General features: G+C 38.8%; 1 protein-coding gene across 1 annotated transcript in view; it reads right to left on the reverse strand.

Annotated features, from left to right (window-relative positions):
- The window catches only part of APPBP2 (amyloid beta precursor protein binding protein 2), a 50,845-nt gene extending 32,392 nt beyond the window's left edge, over positions 1-18,453 (reverse strand). Inside the window, exon 1 of the mRNA XM_047833101.1 lies at positions 18,015-18,453. Within this exon, the coding sequence (XP_047689057.1) occupies positions 18,015-18,152 (138 nt within the window). The 5' untranslated portion in view covers positions 18,153-18,453. The remainder of the gene's footprint in view (positions 1-18,014) is intronic.
- Positions 18,454-21,789: the final 3,336 nt, after the last annotated feature.

Raw genomic sequence — 21,789 nt, forward strand, 5'->3', positions numbered from 1 at the left:
AAACCAATCAATGGAACAAAATGCAAACTTCAAAAGTAGACCACAGTATGTGTAAAAAATTAACATGATGAAGAAAAAAATTTTTGATCACTGAAGAAGGAGCTAACAAAGAGTGCACAAAAATGGGGAAAGGAGGAGCGCCTGGATGGCTCAGTGGGTTGGGCATCTGACTCTAGATCAGGTCATGATCTCAAGTTCCAGGTATAGGCCCCATGTGGAGCCTGCTCAAGATTCTCTCTCTCCACCCTTCCTGTGGGTGCATGCATGTACTCTCTTTCTCTTTCTCAAAACTTAAAAAAAAAGGGGGGGGGCACCTGGGTGGCTCAGTAGGTTAAGCATCAATCAGACTTTGACTCAGGTCATGATCTCACGATTAGTGAGATCCCTTTGTCCCCCGTCTGCCCCTCCCCTGGCTCGTGTGCATGCTGTCACTCAAAAATAAATAAACATTTAAAAAAAGAAAAAAATGGGAAAGCAAAGTTAGATGTCTCCTAATAAAATATAGTAAAAATAAATTCCAGACTTAAATGACAGCAATACTAAAAGCTACTTGGTAAACACTGCCTTTTGAAACATATCACAGGCAAAAATCATAGAGATAAGTGATTACATAAAACCCTAAAATGCCCAAGAATATAAAATATTATAAATAAAAAATGTAAATACAATGAAACCGAGTAAAATATTAGTAACACACATATATAAGAATTAACACCTTGAAGATACAAAGGGATGGAATTCCTGGTGATGTTTTAGAACAGACTAAAGTAAAAATCTTATAACATACTGAAGGAAAAACTACTGCAAGGGCAATGCAAGCCATCCCCAAACCCAGAAAACTCTTTGGGAGATAAAGATGGGGATGAAAGTCTTCCTTAACCAGAGGATTTTTAATTGGTTGCTTTCCCAGCCAACTCAAAATCACCACAGGCTAAGACTGAACAGCTTAGTTTTGACATCAGATTAGCATACAAAATAATCTTGGCTAATTCCCAACAACAGAAACTTGGAAAGGTTTAGAAAAAAATGTAAAAGAAAGTGAATTCAAACTATGGTCTAAGAACATACAGACACAATCTATGAAACTCATGTAACTCATGTTTGAAACTGTTATCCCCTCTTGAAGAGTCAGTAAAGAGCAAAAATCTTCAGAAATGAAAAGCAGTTGTTATCAAAGAAAAATTACCATGACACGTAAAAATGAACAAATTTTAGAAAAGTTTGAGCAATATAAGCCCTCTTTTGTTTTTAAATTGTTTATCTACCATTACATATGTGTATGTTTTTTCAAAAGCTGGACAATATTCAATAAACTGCACACCTGTGAGACAGGATTTATATTTCAAATCGTTCACTTGGATTACTGAAAAGGTTAGGGAGAACTGGCTTCTCCATTACCACTCTTGTCCTCTTCTAATCAATTCCACACAGCAGCCAGAATGATCTTTTAAAAATGTAAATTATTTCATGGCATTCCTTGTTTAAAACTTTTCAATGGCAGCCTCAGTGTGAACATAATTCAAAATTTTTAATATGGGCTACAAGTCTCTAAAAGTTATCTGACTCCTGCCTATTTTTCAAACCTCATTTTTTACCATTCTTTCTCCCTGTCTCCTATATTCCTGCCACATTAGCTTTCTTTTAGCTCTATCTCACCTCGTGAGTTTTGCACACATATGCTACTGCCTCCACATGAAGCACTAGTACCGTGATTCTTTGCCGGGTTAATCTATAACTCTTCCTAATGGTCTCCACTAATTTGTCACCTTCTCATAGAGACCTGCCCTTTACTCCCCAATCTAAATTCTGTTCCCTGTTATACTTTCTCATGACACACTGTATTTTCCTCCATATCAGCATCAAGACATACATGCACACATTCACTAAACTTGTTCAACATGTCACTCCATTACACTCTACACTCCGTGAGGTAACCACTGTTATCACTATACCCCCAATACCTAGCACATTGCATAGCATTAGCTAGATATACATTCAATGCTTTCTGAATCCATAATCCAAATTGGTAACGATCTACTTTGGATGGAACTCAACCTCAGAAGAAACAAACAAAAAAAATCAAGACACAGTCTCTATTCTGAAGTTTACAGTTAGAGAATCAAATATTTAGTATTGTTATTCTATCATTATTTATTGAAACTGCCCAAATTTCGCTAAAGAATTCAACACTTAGGGAAAAACCCCAGCTTCATACATAGTTACTTATTGTCTCCCAACCACACTGTGAGCACCTTAAAGAGAAACACTGATTAGGCATAATCTTATGTCCTTTCTTCATAGTACTCTATACAATAGTGCTCATACAATAAACTCTGAGAACAAATTTCAATGCAAACTTCATACACTAGTGTACCCTAGCGATGAAGAACATAAACTGCCAGTACCTACATGCGAAAGTCAAGAACAAATTCTAAATAATAGATGCTTAAGTTGATAGACAAAAATAGATGTTTCCTATTAACATCTGATCTTTTACCAAGTACCCTGGCATATTCAGTACATGAAACTCATGGCTTACTGAACCTGTTTTATCTTTGTCATTTTTCACATCAAAGGCAAGAAAACTATAGCTAGAAATATTCTACTTATTTTCTCATTAATAAATATCAGGAACATTTGTGTAAGACACTGTGCTAGGTATCAGGGATATATTAGTGACTATGATCATCACAGGAATACAAAGTAAGAGTTGTTCTCTGACCTCAAAAAATGTAGAATCTGTCAGAGCAGAAAGATAATGCTCATAGATTATACGATGGAGGTAAACAGAGTGTTTTAGTATCACAAATGAAGTAACTACTCTAAGAAGAATTTCAGCTGAGTTTTGAAGACAAACCGGAGTAAAGCTTCTGGCAATAGGCAGATGACAGCGACACATATGAAAACCTTCCAGCTCTTTTCCAAACAAAAGGAACTGCTGAATAAAGTTATCAGAAAAGAACTTTTGGATAAATAGCTGAGTTTGAAACCAAGAGCAAAAACTTCACAGCTGTCAAAACTCAAAAACAGCTGGGAAGGAAGAAAAACAGAATAGTTTATACCTCTGAGTGGTTGTGGGTAGAGTACAAAACACCAGATAGGAAGGAGTCCAGACAGCAGATCCTTGTAAGCAAAGGGACTTGGAGCTGAACTACCTGCCTAAACCAGGAATGAAAAAGTCAAGAATATCCACAGCCTTCAAAGTCTGCAGTGAAAAACTGAAACTTCAAACCTAAGACACATAGGACTATGCAGTCCCAATTCATACTACCTAAATGATTTACAGACCCCAAACCCAAAACTTTGTATTAAAAGCTGAAAGCTGAAATCAGTGAAACCCATGAAGCCCCCACAGAGACAAAGACTAAAACATCTAGAAGGGATGATGAAAATGTTTTATATCATGATCACTGAAATCCAGGCTACAGGAAAACTATGTACTGTCTGTAAGACAAAGGATTCTCTTTCTTCAACAAATAAACTGCAAAGATAAGAAAACAGATGGAAAGGCCACCTATAGATCAAAAAAGACTTAAGAGAGAGATCAACCAACAGCCAACCTGTAGAACTTATCTAGATCCTGACCCAAATAAGCAAACTGTAAAATTACATACAAATTTCACATTTAAAACTGAAAATTGAATAACTGTATATTCAGTAACAGTAAGAAACTATTAAATTTTTTAGGGGTTGTAAGAGTAAGGTGGCTACTAAAACATTAGCAGATGAAATTATATGATGCCTAGATTTGCTTCCAAATACTATAGGAAAGGGGGATGTGGTAGAACAGATTTACCAAGACTGGCCAAAAACTGGTAACTGTTAAAGCTGGACAACAGACACACAGAGGTCTTCTATCTACTTTTGTGTTTAAATTTTTTAATAAAAGGTTTTTAAAAAATGTCTCCTTTATCTCTAAACAAATGTATCCTTCACCTCTAAAATAAATGAAAGTAACAAATTGTTCTATTTAATACACACGTACTATCTTCACTCATGAGATATATTTACTCGAAAAATTCTCTAATCTCAAAATTCATCTGAAATGTAGCTCTGAAAAAATTCACATTGTAATATATTATTTCCTTTGCTCTTATATTGTATATGATATGTAAATCCTGTAACTGATTACATTGGGGTTCAGATTATAAATTCTTGGATTAAAGTGTCACAGAAGTATTTTAACATAATACACACATAATTAAAAGGTAAATGCTTTCTTTTGAAGACAACACTTAAATGTCTTGCTTCTTATTAACATTTTAATTTCTTAGCTGCTCTACCCTCATTGGTTCCATGTCATACTTTTTTAAATTTAATTCAACTGACCAACATGATTATTCTTATCTTGCAGGGCAAATGCTTTGCTTATTGGCAAGTAAGTCCAAGAGGTTAATACACTCATATTATTAAAAAGCACAAGAAACAGTTAACACTCAAATAAGAGGGCAACCCTTTACTAAAGTTTAAATATGCTGTCCACATATGAAGATGCTATTACATCCACATCCATTTAACAAGAAACTAAGAGTTTTTTCCCCAATCATTATGAGGATGAAATCAGGTCTAATATACAGATTCTCTAACTCTATCCCTCACTTGAGGGGGTCACTTGTGTAATTTACATGAGTATGTTAATGGTGGAAGAGGCTACCATGATATAAATGATCAAAAAATCTGGGTTAGTAGTAATACCTAACAACGATAACCAGCCATATGTAAGTCAGTATGTGTCTGTGATCTCTATTATTTGGTAAGAAGTTTCTCAGCTTCTCAAAGCTTCATTACCAATCTGCGGTGAAAATTAGGTCTATCCAGGAGGCAGTAGAAAGACAGCAGTATAGTTCTAAGAAATACATTCTGTCTCTATATGGAAACTCATTCTGTATTGTAGGTAACCAACTTTAAACAATTTGCTTCCTCTGACTTAGAAGAATTACATGTTTTCAGAAAAATTAGAGAATATGGAAAATAATGTATAAAAAGGAAAAACATTCACTCAATTTTACCATCTAGTGAAAATCACTATCAACATAATAGCACATTTCTTTTCAGTCCTTTTTCTTACTGATTTGCAAGAGCCTTGAGTATGTTTCATAAACTTTAATACTCCATTATGTAAATTAAAACCTTTTTCCATTTCACATTTTTTAAAATTTGTATTTAAGAGAGACACAGAGAGCATGCAGGGGAGGGGCAGAGAGAGGGAGAGAGAGAATCCCAAGCAGGTTCCATGCTGTCAGCAGGGAGGCAAATGTGGGGCTCAATCCCACCACCACGGGATCATGACCTGAGCTGAAATCAAGAGTCAGACACTCAACTGAGCTACTAGGCACCCCTTAAATTTCTTTATTCTAATTGCACTAATCAACACCTCAGAAATCCTGAATATGCAGTATACAGTTCCAGAAAGAAGTATGAAAAGTCTAAACACTTAAAAAAATAAAAATAAAAATAAAAAAATCTAGGGGTGCCTGGGTGTCTCAGTTGGTTAAGCATCCAACTCTTGCTTTTGGCTCAGGTCATGATCTCACAGTCAGTGGGTCCAAGCCCCACATCAGGCTCTGTACTGACAGTGTGGAGCCTGCCTGGGATTCTCTCTCTCTCCCTCCATCCTGCCCCTCTCCTGTTCGAGTGCACACTCTCTCAAAATAAACAAAAATAAACTTAAAAAAATAAAAACAAAAAAACTGAATGATACTCAACTATATTTCACTTAAGAAAAAAATCAGTCCAGGGCACTTGGGTGGCTCAGTTGGTAAAGTGGCCAACTTTGACTCAGGTCATGATCTCATAGTTCAAAGGCTGTTTGAGCCCCGTGTCGGGCTCTGTACTGACAGCTCAGAACCTAGAGCCTGGAGCCTGGAGCCTGGAGCCTGCTTTTGATTCTGTGTCTCCCTCTCTCTCTCTCTGCCCCTCCCCTGGTCACCCTCTGTCTCTCTCTCTCAAAAATAAACAAACATTAAAAAAAAAAAAAAAGAAAGAAAGAAAGAAAAAAGAAAAAAATCAGTCTGGAGTGCCTGGATGGCTCAGTTGGTAGAGCATGCAACTCTTGATCTTGGGGTTGTAAATTTGAGCCCCATATTGGGTATAGAGATTACTTAAAATCTTAAAAAAAAAACAAAAAAAAAAAAACAAAAAAAGGAAGAAGAAGAAGAAGAAGAAGAAGAAGAAGAAGAAGAAAAAGAAAAAAATCAGTGGCCAAAAGAAACAACAATGGCAACGATACGGATAATAGAAGGTATCTTATTATAGTCCTGATTTTAATCGGAATGCTTTAAGTGTTTCACCACTAAGTATTCCTGTTTATATATATATATTATCTTTTAAGTATGTTTATAATGTCAATCTATTTCCTATTAAAAGTTTAAAGGGAGAGATGTTTAGGTTTTTATATTATGATGATAGTTCCCTGTCTTATTAATATGATGAATTATATTAATAGACACACTGATTTGTATTTGTTATTATTTAGAAATTCTGCCTCATGAATCACAAGTGAGGTTCTCAAGAGATCTTCTTTTTGTTGCTACTTTAGGTTTAGGTATCAGTGTTACGTTGACCTGTTTTGTTTTGTTTTTGAGGGAGGGAAGAGGCAGAGGAAGAGAGAGAATCTCAAGCAGGCTCCAGGTCCAGCACAGGGCCCAACTCGGGCTGGATCCCATGATTGTGAGATCATGACCTGAGCTGAAATCAAGACTTGGACGCTCACTGACTCAGCCACCCAGGCACCCTATGTTGACCTCTTTTCCTTTTTTTTTTTTAATTGGAAAGAATTAGGTCGGTCTGAAACAGGTTAAGTTCCAGTAGCATCAATTCTTCTCTGAATACACTCAAGAAAGTTCCTGAAGTCAGTGGTAGTTGTTTGCCTGCTGAGGGAGAAGGCAGATGTACAAAGGGAGAAATATAATTGTTCAACTTTTTAAAATGGTTTTTAGTCTATTAACTTCTTTGGTCATTTATATTTTCCTAGAAACATAATTTCAGTAAAGTTTTCAGGCAGATTAGCATAGAATTATACACACTCTCCTACAACTAAAGAAGCCATTCTACAATTTAAAAAGCTACTTTCCTCTTTCCAGTGTATCTGTGTGGTTTTATTATTTTCTTTCTTATTCTTAATTTTGAAAATGAGAGCTTTCACTCATGTTTCTTGATTTGGCTAGCTACTGAATCAACTATGTAATTAATTAGTTGAATTATTTTTTTGTATTAAACTACATGGACTTAGTTCTCATTCACACTGACAAATATTTGAGTTTTTAGTTTATTAGGACGATTTCACATTCAGATATCCTATCTTAAAAATTCAATTTTTAACTCAACTGAGACTGGGTGGCTCAGCTGGTTAAGCATCCAACTCTTCATTTAGGCTCAGGTCATGACCTCACAGTTTGTGAGTTCGAGCCTCATGTCAGCCTCCACAATGACAGTGTGAAGGCTGCTTGGGATTCTCTGTTTCTCCTTCTCTCTCTGCCCCTCTCCTGCTCGTGCACATACACACACTCTCTCCCTCTCAAAATAAATAAAACTTAAAAAAATTCAATTTTACTTATTTTATGTATCAAAATAATACATGGTCATAAAAATCCAAGTATTAAAATAAAACAGAAAGGATGTGCAAAGTAAAAAGCAACTGCAATCCTATCCCTTGAATAAATACCATTAAAACTTTGTGTTTCTCTAGATTCTTTATTTCAACGCACATAGAAACATACACATATATTCTTCTACTTTAAAATGCACGCAAGTGTGCACGCACACACCCCTGGGTGGCTCAGTTAATTAAGTGTCTTGACTCTTGGTTTCAGCTCAGGTCATGAGCTCACGGTTGGTGGGATCGAGTCCCATGTCAGGTTCTTCGCTGACAGTGCACAGTCTGCTTGGGATTCTCTCTCCCTCTCTCTCTGCCCCTCCCCCACACTTGCTCGCTCTCTCAAAATAAATAAATAAGCATTTAAAAAAAAAAAAACACAAACAGGATTATGTTATTCATACTACTTTATAAATAGCTTCTTATTCTCCCCACTTGATGTGCTCTGGCATCTCTACCTCAGTATATACAGCCTCCTCATTCTTTATAACTGCAGTATTATATTCTGTTCCTGTTTGATTAGCATTTAGTTTGTTTCCAATTTTTGCCATCATAAACAACATTGTAGTGAACATCCCTAAATGGAACTTTCCCACATTCACAAGCAGTCCTGTAGAATTAAAATCTGTAAATGGTATTGTGGTTAAAGGATATGAATGATTTCAATCTTTAAGTTTGACAATCTGATAAAGACGGATGTTATTCTTTAAAAACCTTTTTACTGAAGCATAACATAGAGTGTACAACTCATATTTAAATGTAACAATAAATTTTCACAAAGTGAACACACATGTAAACCAACATCTAGATCACAGAGTATTATCAGAATTCCAGGCACCTCCCTTTGTGACCCTGTGTAATCAATACCCTCCAAAGACTAAAAAAGAAAAAAAAAAAAAGATCCTCTCCTGACTTCCAACACTTTTGATTAATTTTGATCGTTTCTGAACATTAAATAAATGGAAAAATACACAATATACCCACAGTTTCCAAACTGCACCAAGGGTGCCTGGGGATTGCAAGTTATTTTAAATTTGAGAGAAACGATATTCAACATCTGTATTACACCATGCCAACTACTAGATTGCTATATTCTTTTCAGTGATGTCTAATCTTTGTTAATAAGCTGCCATTTTCAGTGGTTGCTATAATAATAAGTAATGTGTAAAAATCAACATGGAACAGAAAATGAGGGTGGTGGGTGTCCAATCTGATTCCAAGATTTGAGAAGTTGTACAGTGCTGAAAGTATAGATCCCATTACTAACTAATTGTGGTTATTTAAAAATGAAATAAAAGTACTAATTTTTTTTTCAATTTTTGTGCATTATTTTAATGGCTCTTAACTTGTTGGGACGTAAGTATTACTAAGTTGTTCATATCTACTACTTAATAAACAGAACAGTTTAGGTATTTCTTTTGGCCCACAAGTGCCATGAACCAAGTACCATGAAGGGAGAAAGTCTGGGAGCCTCTGGTGTATATTCCTGTCACTGGTTTCTTTTTTTTTTTTCAACGTTTTTATTTATTTTTGGGACAGAGAGAGACAGAGCATGAACGGGGGAGGGGCAGAGAGAGAGGGAGACACAGAATCGGAAACAGGCTCCAGGCTCTGAGCCATCAGCCCAGAGCCTGACGTGGGGCTCGAACTCACGGACCGCAGATCGTGACCTGGCTGAAGTCGGACGCTTAACCGACTGTGCCACCCAGGTGCCCCGTCACTGGTTTCTTACAGTATCAGTTGTAAGATTCATTCATATTGTGTCAAACAGCTGCAATTCGTTCATTTTCATAGCATAATATTCCACTACATGACTATTCCACTACTTACTAATTCTACTGATGGTGTGTGTGAATTTTAAAAATTTAAATTCCAGTTTAGTTAACATACAGTGTTATATTAGTTTCAATGTACAATATGGTGATTCAACAATTCTATATGTTACTTAGTGCTCATCACAATGAGTGTACTCTTGATTCCCTTCACCTATTTTAACTACCCCCCCACACACCCATCTCCCCTCTGGTAACCATCAGTTTGTTTTCTTTTTTTTTTTTTTAATTTTTTTTTCAACGTTTATTTTTTTGGGACAGAGAGAGACAGAGCGTGAACGGGGGAGGGGCAGAGAGAGAGGGAGACACAGAATCGGAAACGGGCTCCAGGCTCTGAGCCATCAGCCCAGAGCCTGACGCGGGGCTCGAACTCACGGACCGCGAGATCGTGACCTGGCTGAAGTCGGACGCTTAACCGACTGCGCCACCCAGGCGCCCCCATCAGTTTGTTTTCTATATTTAAGACTCTCTTTTTTCTTTGTTCACTGTGAATGTTCTTAAGTGTACATTTCTTGAAGTGGAATTGCTGTGTTCCAGAGTATGTATATGCTCAGTTTTAGCAGACAGGCTAGTTTTCCAAGATAGTTCATCAATTTACACTCCCAGTAACAATGTTTGAGAGTTCTGATTGCTCCATGTCCTAACATTGTTTTGTTTTGCTTCATTTAGTCATTCTGAAGAATGTACACTACCACAGCAATTTCCCAAAATGAGGCTGAGCCCCTTTCATGCAATCATGATTGCTTTCCAAACACTTGCTTGGTCCTTTGAATATTGGTCTTTTTAGGTGCCTATTCAAGTTCTTTTCCCATTAAAAAAAAGGGGGGTATATTAATATTAGATGCAGGATATTTGTCTTTTTAGGTGCCTATTCAAGTTCTAATTCTAATATTAAAATATAGCATTGAATATTGGTCTTTTTAGGTGCCTATTCAAGTTCTTTTCCCATTAAAAAAAAGGGGGTGTATTAATATTAGATGCAGGATGAGTCTTTGATCAGGCATATGTCCTTCAAGCATCTTCTCCCACTTCTCCCACTCTGTGCTTGGTTCTTCATGATCTTAATGGTATCTTTTAATGAATACATGGTCTTAATCTTAACATAATCCAATTTATGAAATTATCCTGATGTTTGGGCCATTTTGTAAATATATCTTTGTTGACATAGTGAGAATTGTTTTCCAAATTTAGGTCAGCAAACCATCCAAAAATGATCACTGCATATGGTGGTAAGGTAAAATCATGATACTTTTCCTCCTATATGGATATCTAATTGACCAGCCTATTTATTTGACTTTCCTTTCCCCACTGTACCACTGTGTTACTTTTATCATAAATCATGCGACAGTATACATATCAGTCTGTTTCTGGACTGTTTTATTCCATCAATCTATTTGTCTATCCATGTGCCAATGCCACATTAATCTTAATTGCTACAGCTTGATACTTGGGTGTGAATCCTCCAGATTTTTTTTCTTGTTCCTCGTGATTGCTTTGGCTTGATTCTGCATTTCAGTTGAGCATCTTTTGATGTTTACTGGCCATTCATATCTTCCTCTTGTATGAGCTGGCTGTTCAGGTGTTCTGGAAATGAGTTGGTTATTCTTCACATACTGATTAGTATTACATCTTTCTCAATTAGAAAATACACCCCTTATAAACATTAAAAAGAAAAAACAGGAGGGGGCACGGCACCTACGTGGCTCAGTCAGTTAAGCATCCAAACTCTTGATTTCGGCTCAGGTCATGATCTCACAGTTTGTGGGTTTGAGCCCTGCATCAGGCTCTGTTATGACAGTGCTTGGGATTCCCTGTCTCCCTCTCTCTCTCTGCCCCTACCATACTGCTTAAGCTATCTCTTGCTCTCTCAAAAATAAATAAATAAACATTAAAAAAAAAAAGAAGAAATATAACCCATGTGTCAAATGCTGTCATTTCCATAGTCTTTAAAAAAATGCTTACATTTTTTCCCCTACTTTTTTAATGTACTTAGAAGTATTGATTTTTTTCCTTCTAGGTTCTGGTTTCGCGCTTAGAAAAGCCTTCTCCATGCCAAGATGGCATCACAGTGTTGGCAAAATGAGTAACGTAGGACTTCATCTTTTACGTTACGTATTTTTATAATGTTTGACTTTTTAAATTTATTATTTTTTTTATGTTTATTTTCAGAGAGAGAGAGAGACAGCGCACATGCGAGTGAGGTGAGGGGCAGAGAGAGAGGGAGAGAATCACTTGGGGCTCAATCCCACAAACCTTGAGATCATGACCTGAGCTGAAATCAAGAATCGAATGTTTAACTGACTGAGCCAGCCGGTGCCCCTATAATGTTTGACATTCTTTACATTTGTAAAGCACCTTAATAATTTCTTCAAAGAAGAAATTTCAGTCATTTCCCACAACAGAATAATGACCCAATAATTTATTCTGATACTTATATGATTTCATTTGCCATACTTAAATCTTTAATACACCTGGAAGTCATTTTAATATATAGTGCGAATATATTCCCCCAAACAGCCAGCTGCCCAAGGTATTTTATTTTCCCCAATTAAGGCACCTGGGTGGCTCAGTCGGTTGAGCGTCCGACTTTGGCTCAGGTCATGATCTCACGATCCGTGAGTTCGAGCCCCGCGTTGGGCTCTGTGCTGACAGCTCAGAGCCTGGAGCCTGCTTCCGATTCTGTGTCTCCCTTTCTTTCTGACCCTCCCCCGTTCACACCCTGTCTCTCTCTGTCTCAAAAATATTTTCCCCAATTAAAATACAGCACTGTTAGGGCACCTGGGTGTTTCAGTTAGTTAAGTGCAGCTCAGAGCCTGGAGTCTGCTCCAGATTCTGTGTCTCCCTCTCTCTCTGCCCCTTCCTTGCTCGCTCGCAGGCATGCTCTCTCTCTCAAAAGTAAATAAAGCATTAAAATATAGCATTGTCTCTGGGGTGCCTGCCTGGGTGGTTCAATCAGTTAAATGTCCAACTCTTGACTTCGGCTCAGGTCACGATCTCATGGTTTGTGAGTTCAAGCTCTGAGTCAGGTTCTGTTTTGACAGTATGTAGCCTGCTTGGGATTCTCTCTCTTCTTCTCTCTCTGTCCCTCTCTGCTCGCTCTCTCTCTCCCAAAATAAACTTTAAAAAATTAAAATATAGCATTGTCTCTTTAATCATTTAACAAATTCTTTTTAAAATTTTGTTTTAATGTTTATTTTAATTTTGAGAGAGAGTGTGTGTGTGTGCACACGTGTGCAAGCAGGAGGTGGGAAGGGGCAGAGAGAGAGGGACATACAGCATCTGAAGTAGGCTCCAGGCTCTGAGCTGTCAGCACAGAGCCCGACGCAGGGCTTGAACCCACAAACTATGAGATCATGACCTGAGCTGAAGTCGGCCACTTAATCAACTGAGCCACCCAGGCGCCCCGTATCATTTAACAAATTCTTAAATGTGCTTTCACTTCTATTTAGACTGCCTACTATGTTCTATGAATCAATTTATCTCTCTGCTGTTCTTGTGCCAATGCTACACAATTTTAAAATATGTAGCTTTCTAAGGTGCCTGAGTGATTCAGTTGGTTAAGCATCTGACTCTTGATTTCGGCTCAGGTCATGATCTCAGGATCAAGAGATGGAGCCCCACGTCAGGCTCTGTGCTCTCCCTCTCCCTTCCCCTGCTTTTGTGTGCACACGCACGCACGCACACACACACACTCTCTCTCTCAAATACATAAAATATGTAGCTTTCTAATGCACTGGACTACATTATAATGCATATGTCTCCTAAATATTGTGCATCTTGGAAATTTCTTTGACTCCTTTATTCCAATTTCTCCAGATGAACTTCATATTTAGTCACTTTCCTGCACTGGTAAAGTTTTGAGCATCTGATTCATATATCAGATGAATTCACAGCTTAAATTGAGATGAGCTGACATTATAACATATTACCTTACCATCCAGAGATACATGGTATGTTGGGCTATTTATGTTCTTTATGCCCTTCCCCCATAAAGTTTTTAGCTCTCAATTTATTAATCTGAAGAGCTCATTATATGAAAAGATTATTAATTCTTTGGCTGTCAAATATGTTGCAAGATTTTTTTTTTCAATTTGTTACCAGCCAATTTTAAAAGAGTACCAAGGATATTAGTTGAGGCTTTATATAGCTATACAACAGAAATATACATAGAAAAAGAAAACATTGACTCTAATACCAAGTAAAGGCATTAATTTGTATGGTTTTCTGCATGAGACAAAGCCAAAATCATTGAAGTTAAGACTAAAAATAATAAATTGGGCCACCTGAGTGGCTCAGTTATGAATCTGACTTTGGTTCAGGTTGTGATCTTGCCATTGGTGAGTTCAAGCCTTCCATCAGGCTCTCTGCCGTCAGCCCAGCCTTCTTTGGATCCTCTGTCCCCACTTCCTCAGCCTCTCCCCTACTTATACGCTCTCTTTCTCTCTCTCAAAAATAAACAAACTTAAAAAAAAACTAAAAATAATAAATAGAACACACTGGGGCATCTGGGTGTCTCAACCAGTTGAGCATCAGACTCTTAATTTCAGCTCAGGTCATGATCCCAGGGTCATGGGATTGAACCCTGTGTCAGGACTTCATGCTCTGTGGAGTCTGCTTAAGATTCTCTCTCTGTCTCTCCCCCTCCCCCTTCAGCCCCACTTGCATGCTGTCTCTCAAATTAAAAAACAACAAAAAAATTATGGGCACCTGGGTGGCTCAGGGCATGATCTCACAGTTTGTGAGTTCGAGCCCCCGCATTGGGCTCTGTGCTGACAGCTCGGAGCCTGGAGCCTGCTTCGGATTCTGTGTCTCCCTCTCTCTCTGCTCCTCCCCCACTCATGCTGTCTCTCTCTGTCTCTCAAAAATAAAATAAAATAAACCTTTTTTTAAATTAAAAAAAATTAAAAATAAATAAACAGAACACATTACTGAAACACCTCACCTAGCCAAAACTTAACTCTATGGCCAATTTTGTAATTGGAATAGGACACAAAACAGACCAGTCAGCAGTTAAAAAGATCCTAAACTTCATTCTTTAAAAACCCAGCCCTACACTCTATATTTGCTTTCACTTGGTACACAGCTTTACAATTCCTTCTATTTATCTTTCCATTTCTATACCTAAATGGTTGAGCACTCCTGGTTAAAAGCTATACAGATTCAAAGACATTATTTTACAACATATGGATTTTTATTGAACCATCTATACCACCTGTGACTTTTTAAAAATTTTATTTTTTTTCCACCTGTCACTTTAAAAAAATATATTTTCTAATGTTTATTTATTTTTGAGACAGAGGGAGACAGGGCATGAGCAGGGGGAGGGGCAGAGAGAGAGGGAGATACAGAATCTGAAGCGGCTTCAGGCTCAGAGCTGTCAGCACAGAGCCTGATGTGGGGCTCAAACTCACCAACTACAAGATCATGACCTGAGATGAAATCAGAAGCTTAACCGACTGAGCCACCCAGGCGCTCCTCCACCTGTCACTTTTTAAAACAAATTGTTAATAAACTTCCCTTCCCATATACATCAACAGCCACTTCCAACTTCGGTTTAGCTTCCCTACATAGAAACCACACCACTCCTATCCCTTACTCTCAGCAGATGATCTTACCTCCTTATTCAGGATAACCATTCTTTGCAAACTTAGCTATGCTGACACCTGAAGTCCCTAACTTGTTCCATTTGATCTTAGAGAAAAAAGTACTCTTTCTCCAACTACAATTTAAGACCCATACCTTAATTTACACATGGTGAAGGAAGAGACAAGACTCATTAATTAATTCTCTTGTTCCAGGTCTCCACTCCATAATCCATTTCCCACCTAACTTATACAATTAAACTCTCATTCCATTTTCAGCCAATAAATTCAGCCAATATATTCTAATGTCGTCCATGCTTTAAAAAAAATCCTGGGGTGCTTGGGTGGCTCAGTTGGTTGGGCTTCCAACTTTGGCTCAGGTCATGATCTCGCGGTCCATGAGTTTGAGCCCTGCATCGGGCTCTGTGCTGAGAGCCCAGAGCCTGGAGCCTGCTTCAGAGTCTGTGTCTCCCTCTCTCTCTGCCCCTCCCCTGCTCATACTGTGTCTCTCTCTCTCTCAAAAGTAAACATTAAAAAAAAAAAAATCCCTTCACACTTTACCCTTTCTACATATTTCTCCCTTCCTTTCCTTAGGGAAAAGTCAGCATGCCTACTTCACCTTCCATTCATTCCATTACCCCATCTCCTAAAGCTTTATGACTGTGCCTTTGCCTGAAGCTACTCACAAAAATTAACAGTGACACTGGACTACAACAATCAAGAGGAACTGGGTATTTTTTTGGTTCCACAAATACTATGATTTTGTCTATAACTATGCCTATTGATGGAAGTTGGGACTGCTGAAGGAATCTGATTATTAATTTCTCCTTGGCTCTAAATTGGATAAAATTGGAAACTATAAGCAATCTCTTAAAATGCTCAAAAACTGGGCAAGGGGTATCTTATATTTATATGCATTAAAATGCTTAAAAAGCATTTTATATTTATGTACCAAAACGGTGTTTTAAAGCAAGAAAAGTTCCTTATATTTCTATCAAAGATTCAAGTCCAGGGAATTAGTTCTATAAACGTCTTTCATGAAATAATCGATTACCTCAAAATGCAAAATCTTCTCAAGCAAGAAGGCAGGATAGGTAGGAACTAAATACTAAATATTAGACCTTGATTAAATTACTTAACTTTCTCACCCTTAATACAGGGTTATACCTTACTCTACAGTTTAACTGTGAGGATTAAACAAGACGTGTAAAAGCACTTAGCACAGTTCCAGGAACACATTAAATACCTTCCTTCACTTTAGCGCAATGCCATACTCCAAGATACATACAACTATTTAGAAGTAAAAGTGTATCAAAAAGAAACAATATTAAAACTTTGTGAACTATTTGAAACAGAAAATGTGGCAAAAGCACCATCTGTTTATACTAATAATAATCTTCAAATGAAAGGCTTCAAGTAGAAGCACAAGTTACTAAAAGATGTTCAAGTATTTTGAGGGAATTCAACTACTAAACGTACTTAGCTTGAATTTCCAATGTTCTCCTCTACGGAGTGTAAAAGATTACATAAAATTTAATAAAATGGACAGAGTAAGCATACACACAAAGCTGTAGTTTCCCAGGTTGAGAAAGACAAATCTAAACTCACCCTTCCTTGGGAGGAATGGATCTCAAATATACGAAGTTTCCTTAGATATACACAAAAGCAAATCAATGTATCAAAGGGATTTGAATGAATGGAGGCTTTCTTTACTTTAGGGGCCCAAATAATAAAATGAATAACCAAAACAAATCCTCTCCAAATATTTATGGGGGGAAAAACATTTTAATTATTAGAATTGGTGTAAAGCAGCTGGCTTGAGTAGAATGTAGCAAGTCGGTTGCTTTCTGAAAAAATATTGTGGGGTGGAGAAGGTGGGCAATCTTCCCAATAAAACAACTGCCATAAAACCCTATACATACATAAGAATATACACATCTGTTAAGTATCAATTTACACTGTTCTGCCAACTTAGTAATCAAGAGGAAGTATTTAAGATCTAAAAAATAAGTCATATTCCACTTCTGGTCACATTTTGCACGGGTGGCTACTGGCAAGTAGGGGTTATCTACGCAGATTCAAGGCAGTGAGGACTGAATAATAAATCCACTGTTCACTTTCAAATGTAGAGGGAGAGGAAAAGGGAGGCTCCGAGTCCGTAAAGTATCTCCTCCCTCTCTAAACACTGCAAAAACTGTCCAAGGCTAAGACATTTACCCCTGAAACTCCTTGGAGAGTGACTTGGGAGACTTTGTTCAGATTTCTGAGGGGGAGCTATTTAGGAATGCGGCAAGATTGCAACTTTCAAATACATGAACGTAACTTTAGAATTTAAGTATTTTTTCTTTCAGGAAAGATTTTCCCCCTTTCCTTTCAAATAGTTTACCACCACTCACATATTAACAAAATCTCCAATTCAACCCCAAGTATAAACAAAAACCAAAGTTAAAAAAAAAATGCCAATAAAGCAGACAACTACTTCTACTAATTCCTCATCTCCCTCTCAATTAGGAACGAAGAACACGAAAGGCGAAACGAACACGAAGCAGAAAAAAAAATGCTTGGCAAGAGAAGAAAGTAAGTAGGAAGGAGGGATATGAGCAGAGCAAAAAGTTCAGCTGATGCTGACACCTAATATGGGTAAAAAGGGAGAAAATATTCTGAAGACACAGGTGAGAAGTAAAGAACTGAGTGGGACAGGGGAGCAACAGAGGAAGTCCAAGCAAAAGGCCTATGGGGGTGGGGGGCACAGTGTTGGAGGGAACACCAAAATACGCGGAAAGATTCATTAGGAAGAGATACCAATCAAGGCCCAAGAACTTGAGAGACAGAGGATATGGAGACAGAGTATTCCTATCCTGGCAACCACGAGACCGCGCCAGATGTCTGGGGAGGCGATCCTGCTACGAGGGGTGAGGGGTTAACTGCGGGGGCTCGCAGACGTGGAAGGGGGTGCGGCCCTAGGGGTTGCAGCAGGGGAGCGGAGAGCAGGCCTACGGTGCGTACCTTGTAGTAAACATCGAATTGGATGTTCTCGGGCAAGGAGCGGATGTCTCGGCGGGAACGGATGTAGTTGTCCACGACAGCGGAGATGGCGGTGTTATACAGAGTCTCTGGGATCCACTCTAGTTCCACGGCCGCCATCTTCCTTCCCTCCTCCTCCGCCTCCTCCGCCTCCTCCTCCCGAAGGCCCCCGCCTCCCTCCGTAGCGAACTCCTCTGCGGCCCCGGAGGATTCGGACGGGCGGCGGCAGCCACGCGGGCACACGGCAGAAGCGCACGGCCACCCTGGCTCCTTCGGGGCGAGCTGTAGGGCAGCAGCGGCGCACCCAGGCCCGGGAAAACAGCGGCGCACGGGTAGAGGGAGAGCCAAGCCCAGGCCTCACATTCCGGGTTTGAGAGAAACCCGGGTTCCGTCCCAGCACCGAGCTCTGCAGGGGTGGGGCTGCGTGTGCGGCGTCATGACGTCAGCGCACGCTGACGCGCCGGAGGGAAGGAATGCGGCAGGCGGAAAACTTGGGAAGAAAAGAGTGGTGGTTCTTTTCGCAGAGAACGTACTTTCCGAAGGGGCCGCAATTGGGTGGGTGGGGGTGGACTTTTCACACTAAGACGAGTAACGCTCTAGCATTCCCGATTACACGGGCGCGTCAGTCGTGCCACGGGAGTTCCTAGGCATGGACTGTATCGCGGCTCAGGTAAAAGTTTGGATCCTTCACAAAAGTGCACAGTATCTGCACACTGAAAATTAGGCATTCAGGGAATTCATATGGGTCTCAACACCCTTCTTTAGATTCGTAAGCCAACTTACGAACCTTCGGTCCAGGAACTAAGAGTCGGCGTAGGTCATTGTATAACTAACCACTTGCATTTTTGAACTTTTTACAATATTTTCTTTTTCCAAAGAAAACTTACAAACAAAAAATAAGAAGAAAACTCCTGCTGTAGAAGAATTTGGTAGGAAGGTTAGCCTGATTATGGAATTACAAATAGTGGTGAGAGAAAAAGGGCTAATTGCTGGCTGTGTCAGGGGTCAATGGTGAGATAGAAATCAAGATTTCAATTTTCTCCCATAATTCTAGTCCCAGCCTCAGGGGATTGTTGAATAATTGAGAAAACTTGTTTCAGCTCCCTTCCTTACTCAGCCTGAACATCTGCTATTTATGTAACTTAATTTTCCAAGTCGGCCATCTCAACAACTTTATGCAATATCTTTCTGCTCTAGGAATTTAACAAGGAAGTTACTGGCCGTAATTGATGACACTGTTTCATAGTCACTTTATAACAATGCAAAACTTGGAGACAATAATGATAATATGTCCTGACTTAGAGCTAAAGGAATTGGAAGTGGTTCTTGGAGTTCACCTTGGTATTTTTATGTTAAATGTCTAAATAATTTGGCAAAAAAGAAACACAGTTCTTTTCTCAGTCTATACCAGTTCTATAATCCATGAATCTAGGAAATCTCTGGTTGGCCTTAAGGTAGGGTTGCAAACTGAGCAAGTAGAAAAAATATATAAATGCCCAGTTACATTTTAATTTCAGATAAACAATGAATGGCTTTTAATATAAGTATGTTGTGTACAGCAGTTTTACGCACCCATTTCAAGTCACTGTAGCACATAAGTTTCTTCCAACAAATTCTGCATCAGGTGTTCTTAGATCTTTTGAGGCTGTTTGGACCTTTTTCCACAAAAATGTATAATTATCCGTATATTATCCATGCAAATGTTGCATGGGACATACTCATACTAAAAAATTATTCATTGTTCACCTGAAATTCACATTCGAATAGGCATCTGTATTTTATCCAGCAATCTTACCTCAAGAGATCCATGAATGCCCTGAAATTGAACGCAGATGTTCTAGGAAATTTTGACTGAATCAAGACCTGGGCTCAAGTCCTATAAAAAGATTGAGCTGTGTCAGACACATTTATTGATTGCTATATGGACCTTAGATGCTGCTGGGCAGAGTTAGACATCAAAAATGTATATAGACAGAGGGGTCTCAATGGACAAACAGGCCTCTTGATCCCTTCTTCATTGTTTTAAGATTGAAAGTTATTAAAATGTGTTTGATGGACTGGGAAGCCCTGACCAAGGGTGACAGATTGCCTGAAAGGACAGGACCTCCAAGAAACAATTCAACATGAGGGTTGGAAGAATCGGGACCAAAGTCCTGTACAAAGGACTAAGCATCAAAGGGGAGCATTGACTCCAGAACTAGACCCATCTGCAGGTTTGGGCCCTCAAGAACTGGCTTAACAAAGAAACCAGTGGAAACTAGGCTATTTTTCTTGTACACTACCATCAACTGAGGGAAGAACGGTTCTCCCTTGTGCCTAGGAAATTAATGAGTCCCAGCAGAACTTGGATTTGAACTCAATAATTATATAAATAATGTCTTGCCATATATTGTACAATAGCATAGCATCTGAGTTTTCAGTGGTCAGGGCCAGGTCATAAACGGGTTTATATGTAATGCTAATGGACTGGGACTTTATCTTAGAGATAATAGGAAATCCTTAAAGGATTGTAAACAGGGAAGTAAAAGGATCAGATTTATGTGTCAGAAAGAAGACAGAAATCATCTATGATGGAAGAGCCAGAAGGTCCAGAAGCATGCACTCTTAGCTATAGGAGGGTAGAATACAGAAGAGGCCTACTAAATTGTCATGACCACCTATACATTTGATGGACAGATGTCCCTTTTATCACGAAGTTACCTCTACAGTGCACCAAATCCTCTTTAAGCCTTGGTAGCCTCAAATTTGGCAGAAGTCTTTCTAGCATACAAAGCTATATGAGGCATGAACCTGGTCCAAAAAGAATCCTAAGAGGCAATCTACATCGTGACCATTTTTAAATTGCAATTACTCCCTTAATCGAGTTGTGGGGTCTAAGTACCTTTCTTTTGAATGTGGTTAGATTGTGTCTGCTTCAACAAGGAAAGTTCAGCAGAAGTGATGCTAGGTCAGAAAAAGCCATACAGAGTCCACTTTGTTCTCTGGAATACTAATTTTTGGATTCCTGAGCCACCATATTAAAAAGAGGAACTACCATGAGGCAACCATGCTCTCAAAAAACCCAAGCCACATGGAGATGCTATGCCTAAGTGCTCCAGTCAACAATTCCAGGTGAGTACAACTTTTGAGTCATCCCAGCTCAGATGCCAGTTATTTCAGTGAAGAAGCTTCCAGATGATTCCAACTCCCAAGACATTTGAGTCACCCTAAGCCAGTGTTCCCAGATGAGGGCTTAAGCACCATGGAGCTGAGACAAGCATCCCTGTTCTGCTCTGAGTTCCTCACCCACAGGAGCATAATAAAGTGATTGTTAATATACCACTAAGGTTGGGTGGTTTATTATGTTACAGTAGATCATTGGAACACCCCATTCCAGTCCCCTAAAGTTCAGGAACGCATCACCTTAGACTGCATATTGAACCTATTCCCTTGCAGGGCTACATATTACTAAGGATATAAATGCATTCATGAAATGATACAATTCACAACCCATGCTAGACAATCTTAACTTTCTGATGAATTGTCCAACCATAGAGTATCAGCATAGAGACAATTTTTGTCCTAAATTTGAAGAATCTTTTTCAGAACCCTCCAAGTCTAAATCCACATATTCAGCACCCATTAGCCACAGACCAAAAATCACAGGGACCTCAGAAATAAGATTGTCAAGGCACACCTATGACATGACACATCATAGAGGCAAAATGACTAGGTCATGTAACTTGCAGCCACCGAAGAACAGAGCAAGGGTTTGTCA

This window comes from Prionailurus viverrinus, chromosome E1, assembly GCF_022837055.1.
Source record: "Prionailurus viverrinus isolate Anna chromosome E1, UM_Priviv_1.0, whole genome shotgun sequence".
Taxonomy (NCBI): domain Eukaryota; kingdom Metazoa; phylum Chordata; class Mammalia; order Carnivora; family Felidae; genus Prionailurus; species Prionailurus viverrinus.